This window comes from Oculina patagonica, chromosome 8 (genome assembly GCF_052425735.1).
Source record: "Oculina patagonica isolate OP01 chromosome 8, crgOcupat, whole genome shotgun sequence".
Taxonomy (NCBI): domain Eukaryota; kingdom Metazoa; phylum Cnidaria; class Anthozoa; order Scleractinia; family Oculinidae; genus Oculina; species Oculina patagonica.
In genome coordinates, this window is record NC_135765.1 from 16,904,266 (window position 1) to 16,923,925 (window position 19,660).

General features: G+C 38.3%; 2 protein-coding genes across 4 annotated transcripts in view; one reads left to right on the top strand and one right to left on the bottom strand.

The window, feature by feature from the left end:
• Positions 1–2,705: 2,705 nt before the first annotated feature.
• Positions 2,706–5,631, top strand: LOC144664183 (uncharacterized). The gene is made up of 2 exons (XM_078525294.1): positions 2,706–2,801; positions 4,930–5,631. The coding sequence occupies exon 2, from the start codon at positions 4,948–4,950 to the stop codon at positions 5,629–5,631; it is 684 nt and encodes a 227-aa protein (XP_078381420.1). The 5' UTR covers positions 2,706–2,801; positions 4,930–4,947.
• Positions 5,632–6,705: 1,074 nt separating this feature from the next.
• LOC144662779 (hemicentin-2-like) overlaps positions 6,706–19,660 on the bottom strand; it is a 35,433-nt gene continuing 22,478 nt past the window's right edge. The window contains exons 12-22 of one of the 3 annotated variants that reach the window (XM_078523696.1): positions 19,121–19,150; positions 18,192–18,449; positions 14,494–14,646; positions 14,064–14,094; positions 13,342–13,517; positions 12,337–12,697; positions 11,560–11,762; positions 10,337–10,399; positions 9,581–9,766; positions 8,690–8,817; positions 6,706–8,179 (exon numbers count right to left, since the gene is read on the bottom strand). In XM_078523696.1, the coding sequence (XP_078379822.1) occupies positions 7,979–8,179; positions 8,690–8,817; positions 9,581–9,766; positions 10,337–10,399; positions 11,560–11,762; positions 12,337–12,697; positions 13,342–13,517; positions 14,064–14,094; positions 14,494–14,646; positions 18,192–18,449; positions 19,121–19,150 (1,790 nt within the window). In that variant the 3' untranslated portion in view covers positions 6,706–7,978. Of the gene's footprint in view, positions 8,180–8,689; positions 8,821–9,580; positions 9,767–10,336; positions 10,400–11,559; positions 11,763–12,336; positions 12,698–13,341; positions 13,518–14,063; positions 14,095–14,493; positions 14,647–18,191; positions 18,450–19,120; positions 19,151–19,660 lie in introns of all 3 variants that reach the window. The other 2 variants (XM_078523694.1, XM_078523697.1) reach the window with 2 other exon arrangements.

Sequence of the window (19,660 nt, forward strand, 5' to 3'; positions counted from 1 at the left end):
TGGAAACCATTTAAATTCTCGCGCTGTGATTGGTTTAGTCGTACTAGTCTAGATGCTGATTGGTTATATTTTTCACATGTGAAGAAAGCTATACGCGAAGCTGATTGGACGTATCGATTTTTTCACATTTGAAAATATAGCAAATATAGAATTCTATTTGCAAGGTTTATTGCTTAAAATTCTCGCTATATATATAATAAATGGCTTTATGTAATATTTTTCATACCAGATTGCGTGCTGTGGTCTTTTCCTCAAAGGTATATTTTGCTGCAGCTGTTGCTATGGAAACTCCTGAATGCAATTGTTGTTATGGAAATTCTACTGTTATATGTTGCTGTGTTGTCATGTTTTGTGTTGCTAGGTAACAGGGATGGCGTCCCAAACAGCGATGGCTGATTTTGCTTAGATAGATAGATAGATAAACTTTATTAATGTGTCAAGGCCACATAGCCTGGGAAAATCCCATACTAATTTGGGGACACAATTAATAGGTATTAAAAAAATATGTAAAAAGGGAATTTAAAAATACTTAGAGCTATATAAAATATTTATGATAATCAGATATTAAAAATTATTTATAAAGAGAATTTAAAATACTTAAAGCTCTATAAAGATAATTATGATGAGCAGATATAAAAAATATGTAAAAAGAGAATTAAAAATACTTAAAACTGTATAAAATAATTATGAGGAGCAGAGGGAACAGCCCTTGCAGCCATCATCTATGAGCAGAGTAATATCGTATTTGCGTATCTGTTTCCTAAAAATATTTAAAGTTTCAGCTGATCTAATGTCTGGGGATAATTTTCCTCACAATTTTGGTCCAAGATATCGCAAAGAATGTTTACCATATGTAACCGTATTGAAACTTGGTGTGGAAAAGTCTGACTGTCTTAAAAAGTAAGAAGAATTATGATTATTAAAAATATTACAAATATAGGTAGGACATAGTCTGTGCCTCACTTTGTACATTAGGATGCAAATATCCTGCAAACGCCTGTTCATAAGTGTTGGTAACTCAGCTCTTTGAGTAATTGTGAATAGCTTGAAATCTTGTCTCTATAAACCGCCCTCAATCCTCTTTCTTGCAGCCTTTCTAGTTTTCGCGCGTCACTAGATCTACAAAAGTGCCAAACTAAATGGCAGTACGTTAGGTACGGTAAGATTGCTGATTTAAATAGAACTAGCTTGGCCTTTGTTGGAATTAAGTTTCTTAGTCTCATGATAACGCCGATTCTTTGACTTGCCTTCTTACAAATTGAGCTTATATGATCTGTGAAGTTAAGTCTGGAGTCAATTGCAACACCCAGTAGATTGAGACTTTCTACTGATTTGATTTCCTCATTGTTCACACAAATTGCATGTGCCGAGCTGTTATCCTGACTGTAGCCAATGTTCATAGTTTGATATTTTTTGAGGTTTCCAGTAAGAAAATTGTGATCATATCATTTAGTAGCAGTGCGCGCACTGTCCCTTAGCTTGGATGTTACACTGGATTGGTTACAACCAGTATGGTAGATCTGGTTATCATCTGCATACATTGATAAGTTTGTCATTCTGGAATATGTTCCATAGCAACGGTCCTAGGGCAGAGCCCTGGGGGCAACCACGTCTGACGGTCCTGCGTGAGCTAACGTGATTTCCTAATTTCACACGGTACTTCCGGTTAGACAGATAGCTGTTTTGGAGTTGTACTGTGCTGTCCTGGAAATCATATGCTTTGAGCTTGCTCAGAAGCAATGGCGGATGTAGCGAGTCAAAAGCCAAAAGCCTTTGACATGTCGGTCGATAGAATTCTTACAGCCAGTTTATTGTCTCTCGCCTTTCTCCATCCCTCCACTAAGTTAATCAGAGTTGTTTCGCAGCTGTGTACTTTACAGTAAGCAGACGAGTGTTCATACGTGTGACTGTCAAAGCCAGCAGTGTGTTGGGTGCCAACTAGCTGCTCAAATACTTTATCCACACATGGTAAAACAGTTATGGACCGGTAGTTTTCTTTACAATACTTATCATCCTTTTTGTAGACAGGAGTCCAATCCCCACGCTTCCATTCACTTGGCCATACACTGTTTTGTATGCATGAATTAAAGAGGCCAGTAAGTGGTTGAGATAGTTCTTTAGCTCCGATTTTCATGACTTTTGCCGGGATACCGTCGCAGCCAGTAGTCTTGTTAGTGTTGAGCGACTCTAAAGCAGCTAGGACTTGTCCTTGCGCAACAGGTTTCACATTAGGGGTAAGTGACCAGTTCTCACTTTCTTGTTTAATTCTCTGGATGCTAGGATGGTCTTTAAAATCGTCCATTGATTTGAACTGTGCACTGTTTCCACCAATCCCATCCGCTATTGTGGCAAAGTAGTCTGCCAAAACTTCGGCCACTTGTTTTTAAAAACTCGCTTGCCTACCACTGACTATAGTGTAAAAATGCAACTGGGAACTTAATCCTTTTAAAACTGCTTGTTATGAAATATAACCAAACATAAAGCCTCACATTTGGCGTATTTTATGTAGCGGGTAGTTTGATTTATTCCTTTCTTGTTTGTATGTATGGTTACTGAGCGGCGGCGCTGAGCCATCGCCTGGCAACCATTACGACATACCCAATCAAGCCAAGAAAATCCGGATACAAACAGGTTTTTTCTTGTTTTGCTCTGTTTGTGCGTCGCTAAGCGATAAACCAATTATCTCATTTTTAAAGGGTGGTGCATTGCTCCCCAAAATCATTCGCTTTTGACACTAAACTTACTCAGAAGCAGAAACAGCGCTCAGTCGACAAGAAACAACGAGTGATTTATCTTGGCCGGTAAGCATCAGTTTAGCCTTCAGTTTTGTGTGATAAATAATTAAGAAAACCAAAAAATTCAAGATCACAAGTTTCAAATTTTCTTAATATAATACCAACTTTCTCAGGAAATCATATTTCATTTAGACACCGAAGGCAAATTCTCTTGACGAAGGCCATTGCTTCGGTAAAAAATATATCATAGAAAATAGTATTTATTGCAACATGACAGATAAAAATCAAGATTTTTTTAAGTAAACTAGCTTACTGTCGTTGTCAGTTTTTGCACAAAAACGAAGAAGATTGGGAAATGTGAAATCAAAATTCTATGCGGAATATGTGGTACATCTTATGATCTTCACAGTGGCTCCGATTCTTCAGTATACATTTACTAGCGTCAGATGGAAGGCCCAAATTTTTTATAATCAACTACATTTCAGTTACCAGTACAGAATCGAGAAGAGCGTAGCTATAGTTTAATTAAATTTAAAAGTCGTTTCGAATTTTTCGAACGATCCTAGAGTGAAGAAAATTGCTGGTAAATCATGAACGGCCGGGGCGAATGGCGAACAAAAGAGTAGAAGTTCTTTTTTACATTGCTGTCGCACATTTGCTACCGAACACATTTGTCTCTGAAAACCAAATAGTTTAGTTTTCTTTGGTTGAAAATTGTTCGAATTCTATTTAGAAATCATCTTTGATTTTTATCAAACAGTCCTTTTTTTCTGATTCTTACGATTCATGTTAAGCCTTTTACATTGCAAAGCCTACTTTGACAAACAGGAGCAAATTGTAGCCGGGTCTTAGTGGAGATCATACACAAACTTTAAAATGCAGGGCTGATCAACAGCTAAAAAATGATGGTTTACATTCAATTTGGCCCAATACTTCGGTTGGACAAAACCAACCTTCATCAGTGGCATATAATGCGGCGAAGAAAAGTCAAGAACGAAAAAAATCGCCGATTTTTTTTTCGCCCGTATAGACTTTCCCCCGCCCCCACTAACTGCACCTGGGTCTCCGAGGATGCTGTTTAAACAGCCCTGCGTTTTAAAGTTGGTGTATGAACTATAGAGCTTGGCTATATTTTGATTTGTGGCACTTGAATTTTATTTTGTTCATTGATGCTTTATTTAATCTGATACGTTCCTTAAAGCAAACATTTTATAAGAAATATTATACAAAATTGTTATAGACTCTGGTTCTTCCAAAATAAGAGATGAAAGTGCCGTAGTACCAGGAGTTCAAATTCAAGTCGCAACTTCAAAGGAACAGCATTCTTTTTTGTACGCAAAACAGTCGGCTAATCAGAAATTAATTAGCGACAGTGACTTTCCTTTTGATGTTTTGCCGAATTACCAAAACATAAAAACACCTCATGACGTCATTCGGTACATGGTTTGGGAAAAAACAACATGTCACTAACTTCATCTCCTTATATGGAAGGTACAACGCAAAGCCGCCAATCATTTGGCTGCTTGTTTATTCGGCTCGTATTAGGTCCCATGCTTCACTCCATTTTGCCGGAGTCTAAATTTATTTTTGCAGTTCGCTATGTCTTTCTTTTTTATTTTCCCCTTTCTTTTTGGATTAGAGTATTGTTGCTTCTGATCTTCTCCGCCTCGCACGTTTACTGAAAAAAAAAATACACTGCTTTGGAGAAAAATCAGTATTTCTATCCAGACGTAAAAAAACGTGAAAAAATAGTTAAATGGCGATAATGGCATACTCAATAACAAAACCCTTTTCGAACAGGTTGGCTTGCTGGTTTTGTCTTTTATTGATTTCACCAACAATGATACGACGTGTTTTTAACTTCGATTGAATTTACTCATTCAATTTTTCGCACTAGCTTCTCACAGAAACGCTATGTTTGTTGTTTTAAGTGTTAGGGCCATTGTTTTGTGCCGATATCTATTGCTTTAAGAAACCATGTAACACCTTGTTGGTAAGGTGAAGGATGAGGAGGAGAATAAAATATTGAATAGAATAGAAAATTAAAACTGCACGGTGTTTAGATCATGCAAAAAAAAAAAAAAAAAAAAAAAAAAAAAAAAATTAAGAATAGAGAGGAGCACGCCACATTACTCTTCCTTTGAATTTTCTAATGATGGTATGTATTTGATTTCTTTTGTTCTCTCTAATACAGTCGAAGATTATTGTAGACATGAAAGTCTTGATTCTCATGTTGGAGCTTACAACTGGACAAGGAAGGCCTCTTGGGAAGGATGCCGCATTATTTCAGGAGAAAGCGGAACCATGGAATCTCGATATTTATCTCTCTCCTGAAAACGAGGCTCCACTTACTTTCAAGCGTCTGTCTGCTGAAAACGAGGCTCCACTCACTTTCAAGCGTCTGTCTGCTGGTAACGAGGCTTCACTCACTTTCAAGCGTCTCTCTGCTGAAAACGAGGCTCCACTCACTTTCAAGCGTCTGTCTGCTGAAAACGAGACTCCCCTCACTTTCAAGCATCTCTCTGCTGAAAACGAGGCTCCATTCACTGCCGAGCCCCTCTCAACGTCTAATTACCAAGAAGAGCTGAGCAGAATGCCAAAGCAGCCGGAAGAAAATCTAGATTTTAAATTCGGTAACGTTGACTCTAAATTAATTTCTAAAGCACTTCACTTGAAGGAGTATAAAGAAATAGCTATAACGTCTGAAGTTAATGTAAGGAAGTATAATTTTAAATATGACGACAAACTTGATTTTGCTGTTGGTGATGATGATGATAATGATGAAGATGATGATGAGGTCGAGGATTATTTTTACCATGATGAAAATATTGGCGACGATGAAAATTGGATGATGATGATGATGATGACGATGATGAAACCGACGCAATTCTGGTGATTATATATCAGTGACGATTATGATGAAATTTATGATTATAATTTCCTTAAATGAGTATTCAGGAAATGAATGGGTTACTTGTAAACAATGCATGTAATATATACCTTATAATAGGAATATAACGAAGCATTTTAACAACGCGAACAAAATTTACGCGTAATAAATTAACGCGAATTTAAGAAAAGTTCTGGTCAAATCCTTATAGTAAAAAAGTTATCGTCAATAAAATTAACGCGAATTTTTTAAATTCGCGTTAATAACATGTATCGTTAATTTCCTATAATAAGGTAAACTTTACAATTTTCGGTTTTGATATGTCGCATCCAATGCAAGAATACATCTTTTCATTGTCTTTTTATTGCTAGCTTTCAACGAAGTTGTTAGTTTGTCACCTTAAAGTGACATTAACAGCTAGATATCGCAACAGATATTACAAAAGAAGTAACAACGAAAACCTTTCGGTTTTAAGTCGTTTTTCTGTTTTCCTTACATGCAGTTTTTATATTTACTGCATCCCCATATATCGTGAATTGAAAATCGGGGTTCAAACGGGGCAAAGTTTTGTTCAAAGGCTTTTCTACTAGAATATTTTCGGGAGGGCTTATTATTGTAAAGAATTTGAATTTCAACAGACGGCTTGTTTGCAACGCTTTATAATTGTAATTCGAGTGTGGAGGGCGCATATGAGGGCGTTTTGCGTGCGATATTTTCTTTTTTTAGAGGGGGGGGGGGCAGGGGGAAGGATTTTCGGAGCATTTATTATAGTTTTGTATGGTTCTTAACGGTGTAAATATCGTTATGTAGTGGGCAGCTGGCAGATAAACAGACGCAGTTTACTATTATTTGTTAGTAAATGAGAAAGTTGGTTGGTGAGACTGTAATCTGTTAATTTATTGTTAATAGAACAAATTGCCATTCAGTTAGCCTATTATGAAAAACGTAATAAAAGAAACTTTCTTTTAGCCGTGACACAGTCCCTTTAAGGAGCCGTATAGTTGTTTCTGTTGGTTGTGCTTCGTTTCCTCATACAAACAGTTACCATAACGTTTTACTGCAAAGAACACAAACTGCCACTTAAATGATAACAAAACCTAACTTTTATTCTTTTTGCATGTTTTTACAAAATGTTTTGTACAGTAGCTACTAGTTACATGAACGAATCCTTAAAAATTTTGCCCGCAACCCTAACACAGGTCATGCCGAGACTAGACCAGTCCCCAGACCTCTTTTACTTTTTATGCAAAGCGGCGAACTGGACTGTGAGGAATTTGATAGCGATATTGAGTATAAAATCGTTCACGTGAGCGAACAAAAATATGTTTATTGCTAACTACCTTAAATATACATATTGTGCTTTGTATAATTTGGTATTTATTTATACTATGCGGAACTAACTGGTGTTTTTAGATTACTAAATTTCCAGAAACTATTGACGAGATATTTTCATACAGTAAACTTGGTGCTGTACAAATAAGGACATACCCGCTGTTTTCAAGATGACGAATGTGGATACCCTCGAATTTTTTTTTTTTTTTTACATTTTCATCGTAATTCTAAAAACAGGAAACCATGAAATCTCAATATAAGACCACTACCACTCTCGACAACTGCATAGCACGTAACTACACTCAGAAGAAACCCACCTTTCACAAGCCTTGAATTATATTGTGTGGTTTCTACCTTTGGAAGTTGAAACTCCATAGTGTGACCAATCAAATGTAGAGGTTATATTTTTTGTTTCAATTTTTCTCTTGTAAGAAGTTATAAAAAACTTGTTCAATTTGCTATTTGGCACTTTTTAACGAGGGCCTAGCAATTGAATTTTACGACGAATTTCTAGAGAGATTTTTTGGTTCAAACAATCACGATGCAAGAGGCTAGCGGGTACAATAAAAAGAAAAATAAATAATAAAATATCACGTGGGATCATCTATGAATACTCTAGTTTTTGTTGCATTTCTTTCAGACTACTTCAACAACGTCTTAAGACGGAAAGTTAAGACCTGTTTAAGACCTGTATGCAGACATTTTAATTCCAATTTTACCGTCTGCACGATTCTCATTCTAATCTTACCTATTAACAAGAGGCTAACAGGTCCACTGAATGACCTCACATGTTAGTCTCTAAGACGCTGAATAAAGCATGGAAATTTTCTGTCTTAGCATAGCTAATTAGTATTTTAAAAAATCTAGCGAACGGCTTACAGTCTTATAAAATAAACAAACGTCTCTTTTCGTTAAGTACAAAAAGAATATAGCTAAGTCTTCTTCATTTTCCATTCTCAATAACTGAAATCCCAACGTGGCCGAGAGGGGCTGGTGTCTAGAATTGCGTCTTCTCCTCCATTCAGACCAAATAACTGACATAATTTATTTCCGGTGCTCCTCTATCGTCGGATTCAGACCCTCGCGGCTGCCATTGGTTTGGAGGTATTTCCGGTTCTGGAGTTAGAGTGTTTCGTGACGATCGTAAAGATTCGGGTCTCCGGAAACCGTCCGAATCTTGCGAGGAGGGCCTTACGAGTTGACCATGGACGTTTACATAAGGCTACGGAATAGAAAAATAAAAAAAATAAAATAAGTTCTTTTATTATGAAACTGTTCGTTCTGTTTGGGTCAGATTGGCATCTCTCTGCGGAAATTTTCATAGAATTTTCCCTGTTGTTGTTGTTGTTGTTTTCCAACCCAAATATCCTCTTAGAGCTAAGCACCTCTGCCTTATGAAAATTAAACCATTATTTTTATCGATTAAATCAAGGGCCTTTCCTCGACTGAAACAATGAAGGTACCTCAAAGCTAACTGGGAGGTCACGCAACGCTTTTTGGCGTGAAGAACCACTGTGTGACAGCACAAAAGTAACGCTTGCCAAGGAGACTAGAAGCTCTATTCTCTATTTTCCAATTGCCCATAATGCACTTTGTTTGCCCCCCAAATTTTGCATAAACTATTGTTTTGGAAATATGCAGCCCTCCCAAGAGAATTTGAAAACAATAGTTAATGCAAAAGTGTATTATGGGCAATTGGAAAATAGAGAATAGACTCAATATTCATCCTTACCCGTGTGTGCCGGCCTGGTGAGGGTGGGTGATAAGGCATGGCGCTGTCTGAATCATATCGTGGATCTCTGCCGCCGTCTGGTGGATAGACTATGTCACGTAAAAATGCAGGAGGTTCTGGCAGACCATCTGCTGTATTTGGTAAAAACGTTCACCATTAGAGAAGAACATTTTGTTGTTGTACATTTTATAACTTTAGTTATATTCGAATTTAAAATGGCACTGTTGTGCTAGTATCCCTGGAATACACTAATTATAAAGTAGAAAAAAACTAAGAACATAAATAAAAAATGATGCAGCAGAAAATCAGTATACATTCCTAGAAGTGAGTGTTTTAAAACTTTACTGCGCCATTCAACCGCGTTTTTTCGCTGCCGTCAGTCATAACTGACAGGCTGAAAGGGCTTCCTATTTCGGGCGACTGAGGTCGCTTTCAATTTGTCAGAACTGGCTGGCCAGAGCGGTATAGAGAACCAAATTCCTGTTAGTTTAAGCGCTCAATGCATAAATGTTATACACTGTTGTGGTGGATTTAGAGAACAAATTCCTGTTAGTTTAAGCGCTCAATGCATAAATGTTATACACTGTTGTGGTGGATTTATGGGAAATTTTCGTGGAAAAGTGTCCATTTCACATTCAAAACCATTCTCTCCCCATGCCCAGCAGCTGGGGGAACAAGGGCCGGGGACGACAGTCGACAGGACCCGCGTGGTGACGGATGAGAGAGTCGACGCGACCGAGAACAACCACAAAAATTCGATAAAACCAGCCCCAGAGCCCCGCCGGCAGCCGGAGAGAAACGAAGGGGGGGGACTAGAATGATTCAAAACCACCGGACCGGTCGGCCAGTTCTGACAAATGGAAGGCGCCCTAAGACAAAAGAAAAACTTACATGAATAGTCCTGGTAATTATTAGGTACTGCTCGGTTGCTTGGCAACATGGCCATGGGTGGTGGTAGGTCTGGAGGTCTCTCACTGGTTGGTAGACTGGAAGGATCATCCAGATCTAAATCTCCCGGATGTTGTAGCATGGGCTCTTCGGGAGATCTGTCCTCTGGGGTGTACTGTGGGGGAGGCCCTGTTTCGCGCAAAAAACGAGGGGTAACGGACACAAGAGTTTAGAAAAACGTAATCGTAGTTATATTTCAAGAAATTAACGTTTTGCTGTTTATAAACAACTTTAAGGGCTTTAATCTTTAAGCCTTTTAAAGCCGTTCAGGATTAATAGATGAAAACATTTGGACATTATTTTAAAATAAAAGAAATTTAACTTTAAGCCTCGTCTCCTTTTCAGAGAAAACTTGAGATCGCTTTAACACATTTATGCAGTTTTTAGTGTCATTAACAAACATTTTCTACTTGTTAGAGTTATTAACATTTATAGCATAAATAACATTTGAATAATTGTAAGGGACACAGCAAGAAAAATACTTCTTTATCAGTACTTTATCATCTAAAATGTTAAAGGAACCTTCGATTTGTGTGTTTAATTTTCATACCAGACAGTTGAAAGACTGAAGAGTTAGAACTTTAATGACGGTAGTGTTGAATTTAATTCAAAATGTACAACGTTTAATAAGTATTGAACTTGGTCTTAGTTGAGTTTAAAGGCAATTTAATTCATTTAAGGTTTATAGTTTATACTAACATCCTTTATAAGAGTCTCTCCAGATGGGAGGTCCATACATCAGAGGAGGCGGGTGAAGTCTTTCTGTTGAGTGATAGTAGGTTTTATTCAATTGTTCATATTTCATTTCTCGGGACAAGTGCCTGTTTAAATTGCTTAGCCACGAGGGGTATCCGTATGGAAGGTATGTTGACGTTACACCCTTCGGTCGGTCGGAAATAAGGATTTAGCTATCTCAAGCCGTGAAAAAGGAATTATAGAATTAGACGATTAAAAAACTATTTTAAAATTTAGCTAATATACTTTAATGTTAAAAAATGAATGTCAAACAGTCTTGCTGTGGTTATTGACTTTAAGACATCCACCCTCCCTAGAGTTTTTTATTTGTTTATAAAGGTTCTTCCTAGGATTTTTGTATTGATCTGTCTCAGGATTTTCCTTCAGATGATCAGGTTAATGTACTAAATTCCTAGGCAGTGTGCTAAGAAGGAGTTGTTGAATTGTCTAGGGCTGTTGGGTTATCCATCACTTGCCTGCATGATGGGCAAGTAACAATTATGAACATTTTAGTTCACAGATGAAGTAAGGTCAAGGAGAAAAGCCTTTGGGCCAGCACACAGTGGTTTCAACTTGTCCAAAGGGCAACCTGGATAGCCTACATTCTTTTCACCCTGTTCATAACTCATAACCTGCTTATTTAAAGAACAAAAAATGGAGAGAATTTCGAAATAGATCACAATCTCCCTCCCCGATAGTGAGACGCATTCCATTCTGTGACGTCGCGGAATATGCAAATTAGACACGTGACCACCTGCCTGGCCCCTGATTGGTCCATTCAAATACTCCCTGCAATATGATTGGCTACTGCCGATACCCTCTCCTCGCATTTTATGCTAATTAGGTTACTTCCGGTTTTTTCACTTCCGGTCCATCTCGGTTGCTATGGCAACCTCTTTTGATGAGTACTTCTTCTAATTATGATGACGTCATCCCTCATTATATGCAACATGAAAGCGAGGTTTTAGGCTCTAAGTTAACCCATAAGACTACAATTAAAAGATCAAACAACAGGTAAACTGCTTTTGTATAGTCCCGATGAATAGTATTTATTAGTGATAAGTTTAAAGTCCACTGAGCTCTGACAAGAGAAACTTGGCTTTGACCAATGTCAGTCATAAGGCTCAAACAAAGTTCATTAAGAAACATTTTTGACAGTTAGAATCATTATTTAAATAACTGCTTACCAAACGCTGGCTCATGGGGCTCAGGACGAGGTTTCTTGGGCTTAGGTTTCTTTTGTGGCATAGCATAAGGTACCGTTGTGTCAGGCGGCCCTCTTCTAGGGCCGTCACTTGTTTGGGGACCTACAGGTAGCACCCTTGGTCCCATAACACGTCCCTGCTGGTCAACGGCTGCATAACCTGGCTCATCAATCGATTCCACATGCCTGTTTAAAATGATAAACACACAAACAAATGAGCGAGTGAGCATGGTGTAGTGTGAGAAAAAAATAACACATTTTGACTTTCTCCTGTCAGGCAGCTTATTGTTTACATTGTAACCACCGATTTGCTCCCGTCTGGCCTTGTACAGTGTAGCTCAGTTGGTAGAGCAATCATGATCTAATCCGCTGGTCGTGGGTCCAAATACTTCCTTGCCTCGTGGTGCTCACCCATTTCCTTCCTGAAGTGAACACTGGCACTTAAAAGTAAATTTGCGGATATACACAGTTTATCTGCTGGTGCTTATATTGTTGTCACGGCTTCTACTGAGGGTTACTAAGTAATGCTAAGTAAACAACCTATTTGTTTTCTCTTAGACAACGTATTCCATGCATCTGTACATGAAGTTCATTAACGGACACACAAACAACACAGAAAGAAAAATGTTTCCAGCCATTAAAATGCCACTTCTATTGTTTTTACCTATTATTACAAGTCAGCCAAGAGCGATAACAATCCAAATAATTAACATTCACCTGAACTGACCACTGCATGTAAATCCTGTTGAACAATACTAACCTGACTCTCGGGGGAGGGGGTGCCGTCCTTTGAGGAGTAAACCGCTGTTCCCCATCACTAGAATCTGTGGGCTCATCTGCTGGTCGAGCTTGCCTTGGTCTGCGGCCTGAATGTCTACCCTGCCCAGGCCCCGCCAGGTCTCCAGTTGATTTCCTAGTCTTTGGTTTTCTTCCAGACTGACGCATGGCTTCCTCAAAAGTAGGTGGCTCGTGGTAAGGGGGGAGCGTGCTGAAATCTCTCTGTGGTCCTCTAGCAGGATATGCTGAGTTTACATCTAGCTCCCCAGTGCTCTGCGCCATACGGCTGTTTCTCGACAAACGAGAGCCTGGGTTGAGTAACATTTCAGGTTGTTGAACAGAATCTGGAGGTTAAATAAAAGTTTTGTTCCTTTCACATGTACCATTGCATTGATGGGAAACTATTATCAAGAAAGTAAACAAAGATGCACCTGTAAAAATGGCTTTTGTTCCTACTAAAATACTGTATTGATGCCATTTCTGTTAGAAATATTCTTGTTACCAGAGACGTCTCAGTGTCCCTTTTAGCTGGCAGGGCCTTTGCACGAAAAAACAGGTGGCTCTGTGTACACATGACTTGATTGGCTAGATTCTAGCAAAGGGAATTTGAAACCTAGCCAATAAAAGCAACCGTTTTAAAATCCCTTTGTTATAATATGAGAGAGTTTTAAACGGTAGACTTGATTAGCTAGATTTTAAATTTCCTTTACAAGTGAAAATCTAGCCAATCGAATCACGTGTGACCAGAGCAACCCGTTTTTTTTGCAATTTAAGCAGCACTGGCAAAGAGAGGGACAGGGGGCCCTTGACAAGCACTGCAAATTAATTTTTTTTTTTAAGACGGAAAAAAAATTAAGCCAACCAACCCCCGAAATAAAAAAAATTTTTGGAAGGGTTAAAAAAAAAAAAAAAAAATAAAAAAAAGAAAAAAAAAGGAAACGATTCACAGAGGAAGAACAACTCTTACTGGGGGATGCAGAAGTTTTACCTTGTGACAAGTATCCATAGTTAACACTAGGATCTTGTTTCTTCTTCTTTCCATCAGTTGCGTTCACAGACTGCATGGATGCTGCTACAATGAATGGATCATCCTCAACAGATTCCATGCCATAGCTGCGTCTGTTGTCCAAGGCACGGGCCACATCTGGTCCACCCACTGCATAGCTGAACAAGGAGAACAGTGAATGAAACGTTTAGTACTTTAGTACCTTCCTAATGTAATATTTGCCGTTTTTTTTTTCTCTCTCTTTGTTGAGTTCGTGAACAAAAATCTTTTTCTGCAGTCATTTTCCTTTCCCTTCCTTTTTATTTTATTTTAAAATTGTTGGCAAAATATACATATTAATTTTATACTTGATCAATAATGATTTCTTAAAGCATAAACAAGCAAAGATTAACATTAACGATTAGATTAGATTAACGTTTCGGCGTCATCGTGACACCATTCTCAAGGCAAAGTGAATAAAAAATGCGATATCAGTTTCTATAGTCTCTACGAATTAACATAATAACAAAGGATCACAAATTCTTCAAGTGAACACCTTTGCACGAATCAAGTCACTTCACGGTGAGACGTCGAGCCTTTGCAAGAGGTAAACTTCAAGCGGCTGACACGTTGTGGTACTATTTGAACATGTGTAGACAGTACATATTGTCCTTGCAACATAAACAGATACTATACTTTATACTTTTTTAGCACTATTATTTTACCTGGACGTTTGGGACATGTTGACGTTGTCAGCTACAAGAGAAGCAGAGAGAAAATTTAACAAGCAGCTTAACCACAATGAATCATTTTACGTTATGTTGAGCTGTTACATACATAATTTTTAAAGTCAATCCATAATGTTCACGATAGTATAAGTTTGGAGCTGGCGACTTGTTCTAAAGTTTCTAAAGTCGCCGGCTCCAAAATTCAAGTCATCACGATAAACTAAAAAGGTACATGAAGTAACCTGTAGGATTGGGAAGGGGGAACTGTGTTTTAGAATGGTATCTTTTAAGGGTCAAATGAAGTCTGTGCCATGCCCAGATTTAACTCCTTTAGGGGTTTAATGCAAATTTTGCAACATGACCCTGCCCCCTTAACTTTCCCCCCTAATGAGGTTTCAACATGATGGTATTGTTAGGATTTTCTTACCTCCCCTAGCCTTCTTACGACGTTTAAAGCAACAAAGGGCCAGAATAACAATAGCAAGAAGGAGAACACCGGCAACTGCAGCGATGACAGCAATCATCCAGTCTCGAAGAGGTTCGCCATCACTTTTCAGTCCTGGGACAGGACCTGCACGAACTGAAATGATGATAAAACATTATCAGAAACAGAAAAGCACTGATCAGTAGAAACAAAACATGTGCACAGTTACAAAAGATTCCATCTGCCCATGTGCAAGAAAGCTCAGACTGCTAAACCTTATTCTTATTTACTCCCCTCTGAATGGGATGCTAGTTCATTGCAGCCTGGTTATCACCTTTTTTTCCTGGTACCAATTTTTTCACCTGGGTTGAGGAAGGCACTATGAAAGTAGACTAAAAGGCTTAAAACTGGACCATTAATCTGAAGTCCAGTGCACTAGCCATTAGGCCACCACAACTCCCATTTCGTTGCACGAAAGATAGATAAAACACATGTTTCCTTGTGCATGGCGATTTTGTATGTGCTCACCCGTTTGCCTAATGTGTGAAATAACACTGAGAAAAACAAAGAACTATTGGTAGTCTTCATGATAGACTGCAAAACAGTCATTTTTTCTCTTAACCCTTTAACCGTTTTTTTGTTGTGGGCTTTTCTATGAAGGTTTGTTGTCACTGGCATTAGGAGCATAGCAAACAGTTGAAAGCATGGTAAACTATATACGGTTTTTAAGAGCACAGAATGTGCTTTCCGCTGTTGATGAGATTTCGATTGACAGGTGAACCCCTATGGAGTTATGACGTCATAAATGTACATTTTTGGTAATATTTAACCTATGAGAGTTAATTATTTGTAGTTAAACAATCAAGAGAATAAGTGCTAGGAGCTTTTTGGGGCTAAAATATGTAATAACAGTCTGTAACAGACTGACTGACAAAGTTTCAGTTAAATAGATAAAATTGTTTGCAAGTATGACAACTTTGAAGTTGGCAGGTTTTCACCCTTTATTTTTCATTTTTCACTAATATGCAAGATCACAAAGTTGGTTTGAACACAATCAGTTAATTTTAAATGGTCTCTTCCATATCATAGTTCTTTTGAAAGAGCAATATCTTCTCATTCTTAAGAATACCTGATCAACTTTTAAAACTTCATTATTTTTTCATAGCGCGTATGTCAAGTCATCGTTCGCCGGCGAACGATAACTAGAAGAAAAAGCGTAAAAGGGTTAAGGTGGCTTAATACAGTTTTGAGAGGGCAAATCAGTCCAACCTTTAATTCTCTTGTACAATCTCCAGAAAAGTTTTGTCTTTCTCTTATCACTGTTTGTTACATCCTAAAACCATCTAATGCAATATTTGGAAAATACAAATGCTAATAAACAGCTTAAATGAACGGCCGAGTGCTTGAGAGGGGACTGGCACTAGTAGTTAAAACAGCGTTTTTCTCAAAATCTACCCGTACGACCCTACCTGAAAATTTCAGAAATAAGAAATTGGCTTTGATTTATCATTCATGCAAAATAATATAAAAATCTGTAAGACAGATTTTTCGCAAAATAGGAAAATGTTATATTTTGCCGATTTTTAAAATAGCTCAAAATCTGTCTTACAGATTTTTTCAAAATTTTGGCTGTGGACGTAGTTCACCCCTTAAATTTAATTGTGAAAGTTTCATAATAGGTTGTACGGTCGGTTTTCGAGATAATCTGGATCAAAATCTGGCTTTTACGACCTCCGAGGGGAATCAAATTGCGCGTGCGAGCGCGCGCTAATATGACGCCATGCGTCGCGAGCGATAATGAAAGACAGATTTAAAACTTCTCTGTCGGTTGTTTATCTACCTTTTTTGTCGTATTGTTTTCCGTCCCAGGTTTCAAGACCTATTTGAAAGTATTTTGAAGTTTTCTTTTGCATATAAATTTGGTAAAGCGCTGTAAAACAGATGGAACTCTTTTTTTGTTTCTGTTAAGAGGTGCTAGCGCCATTTTAGCCCGCGCGAGCAATAATGACGTCAAGCAGAAAATCGTAGCGCGCGCCTTTGAGCCACGAAAAAAACTGTATTCGGCCACCTTAAGTCGTTGGAAAAAGCGCTTATCGAAGGCGCGAAGCGCCAATCGTCTTGCAAGCCTCGCACGCCCGCAGGGCGAGCGAGGCAAGAAAAAACGACTGTCGGCTTTCCATACAACGAATTTGTTCCGACCAGGGGGCCAAGTAATGTCACTGAGTTGTCAAAAATTTCATGACACCTCCACCCATATTTTAAATTTGATCCACGCATGAACTAGAGTGTTTAAAAGTCCAACGAGTTACTTTTTTAATTTTGGTTCAGTTTTGCGTGAAAAAGGTAGAATGTGTCCCGTTTAAAATAGAAGTCTGTTTCTATTCATCCAATGGATCAAACAACACCGAAGAAACCCGCCTCACGACGATGAACAAAGCAAAAAGACGCGTCAACGTCAGACTGTTGCAGATTATGTGTCTTCGAATTCATAGCGGCAATGAAGCTGCATTCAGCGAGCTTGAACTCTTTGCCAGGACAAACGGTTGGAAAATGCGGCTTTTGCCAAAGGCCTTTGAAAGCACAGCAAAAACATCCCTACCCTTTGATTAAAGAGCTTCCTTTTGATCCGATTTTAATACAAAACCCAAATCGTTCGCAAGCGCATCCAAGTCTTTTCCATTTTGTTCGTGCGAAGAGCATGTTATACTGTCAAATTGATACGAAGTCGAATATCTTCGACGAGGTGCGAAAGAGTTTTTGGTGACAGGTAACGTCATAATGGACCAATGGGAATTTTCCGTTTCTGGGAGAACGGGAAATTCGAAACGAATTCAATGTATGGAAAGCCGACAGTCGTATCTTTTAGCGTCTCTCCCCAGTCTCACCCATAGTTTTGACATTGGCTCCAGACCTCTCGCTCTCGTTTCAACACCGAGCGCGTTCGCAAAAGATACGACTGTTTTGCAGTCTATCTTCATGAAGGACTACATTGTACAGTGTTAGTACATAGACATCTATCCCTGAATGGAATACTAGTCCATCACCAGTTTCCATTTCCTCCCCCCAGCATTTCGCAAGTGGGGCAGGGCCGAGAAGGGTTGGAGATCAAAGGGCTTGGAATCGATCTTCATCCTTACCTTGACCAGAGAGCAGGCTAGGTTGCTCAATTTAAAGTCTAGTGTTGCATTTCTTTAAGATGATCTCGATCAGGGATCACTTATCCAAGATCATTCAGATCATGGTGCATCAAAGGAACTGATTAATCCAAGACCACTGACCTTGCTCCAGATCATCTCAAAGGAATGCATCCTAGGTTGTGTGGGATTAAAGTGCAATAACACAACACAGAAAGCTTGTCTATCACCTGAATCTAGACAATTCAACCTACATTAACATACAATGTACATGTGTTTACAGGAGATATACACCAGATTGAAGAAACCTTGACTCGTGAAAAGCATAAACTATGAACGATGCGACCCAAATATTTCCTGGGAAATCTGTGACAGAATAAACATTATGATATGACAGGTTGCATAAGTCACGCTCTTAAGGCCCCCAAAGAAGAAAATATATTTAATTATCAATAAAATGGAACCAATGCTGCCTTCCCAGAATGTCATTGGGTCTTATTGTTTATGGTTTATGCTTTTCACAGGGTCAACCTTTCTTCAATTAGGTGTATGAACACTGGTACATACCTTCGTTACTCAACACGTATACTGGATTTGTCTCCCCTGGTTTTCTCATGTCCATTCTAAACCTGTAGCTCTTGTCAGCCTTGAGACCAGTCACTTTAAACTCTTTTGTTGATACACTCATACCACTTGCACCCTCGACAGGCTTCCACGCGCCGTTCTCTCCTTCCTTGATCTCAAGACTCAGGGTTGTTACAGCTGTATCTATTATTGTCCAATTCACCAGTATTACTGTGCCATCGTCAGCCCTTGTTGCTTGAACTACAAGAGAAATTGACAAAATAAAAATAAATAAATAAAAAATCCATTAACAAGACTTCAATCTATGAAAATAACTTCAAGTTATGACGAAAGTAGAACTTCACATGGTGTCTACACTTGAAAAGAAGGGTTTTCAATAGTGAGTGCCCAAAGTGTTCTGAAACACATGTGCATGTATTGTTTTTTGGTGATTGGTTTAAAAAACTTGTGCCACTTTCTTGCCCAATCACCAATTTTCTTATTTATCATAATTATCAGCTACGTACATGTATTTGTTTCAAGTTTTGATTGGTTCACTGGATTGTCTATAGAGTAGTTACAGTGTACTTTGGTATTAGTTTTTACAAAATTCATGTTACTTTTATGTTGGTTTTACAGCATTCATGTTATTTTTGTCACCCATGGCCGTTCCTGCTCTAAAAACACCACCCTTGTACTAAAACCCGCTTACTGTAAAACCGCAACTTTTCAGGCCTCATTTTTCAATACAATTGTAAAACCCTGGAACATTATCTGTAATCTTGCCCCCTCAAGACAAATTTTGTTACTTTTACCGGTAAGTTTATTTAACACTTTTCTGCGCACCACTCCTTATGGAAAACTACCTATGATAACTATAAACCTTCAAATAAAAAGCACACTATAAAACCCGGTCAGTAGATTTAACATACCACTTCCTCTGTCAGGAGGTACTGCAGACCCTGAAAGTAAAAAAACAAAAACAAAAAAGGGATAAAAATATTATTTACAAGGCTAAAAAAAGGTTATAAAATTTTAAAAAGGAACCGAACGATTTCGACTTGTTGTTATCATCAGGGTTAAAAGCCGTCCGTGATTTACATCGTTTTTATTTAAGTTATTCCCAAAGGGAATTACTGTGCAACATAGCAATTGACTTACAAGTTTGTTCAAAGTTGGGCTCTTTTATTGGATAATTAGTCCCTTTAAAGTACGATCTTGCCGAACAAAGGACTTTCCACTGGAATGAGTGGCTTGGGTTTTCCAAAAGGTGACGTTCTGGTTCCGAGGTGTGGCAGATGTTCGAATGTTCAGTTATCCACACTTCAAGATTTTGCATTGTTTCACCTACATAGATTTCTCCGCAAGAACATTCTCCTTCGTAGATGACGCGAGACTTGTGAGAGACCTTCACAAGTCTCACGTCTTTTTTTAGTCTTGTAAATAATTTTTTTACCTTTTAGCGAACATTA

Bases quoted from the DNA above. Each gene is read 5' to 3' on its own strand.
- LOC144664183 (XM_078525294.1), top strand. From the start codon at position 4,948: ATGAAAGTCTTGATTCTCATGTTGGAGCTTACAACTGGACAAGGAAGG.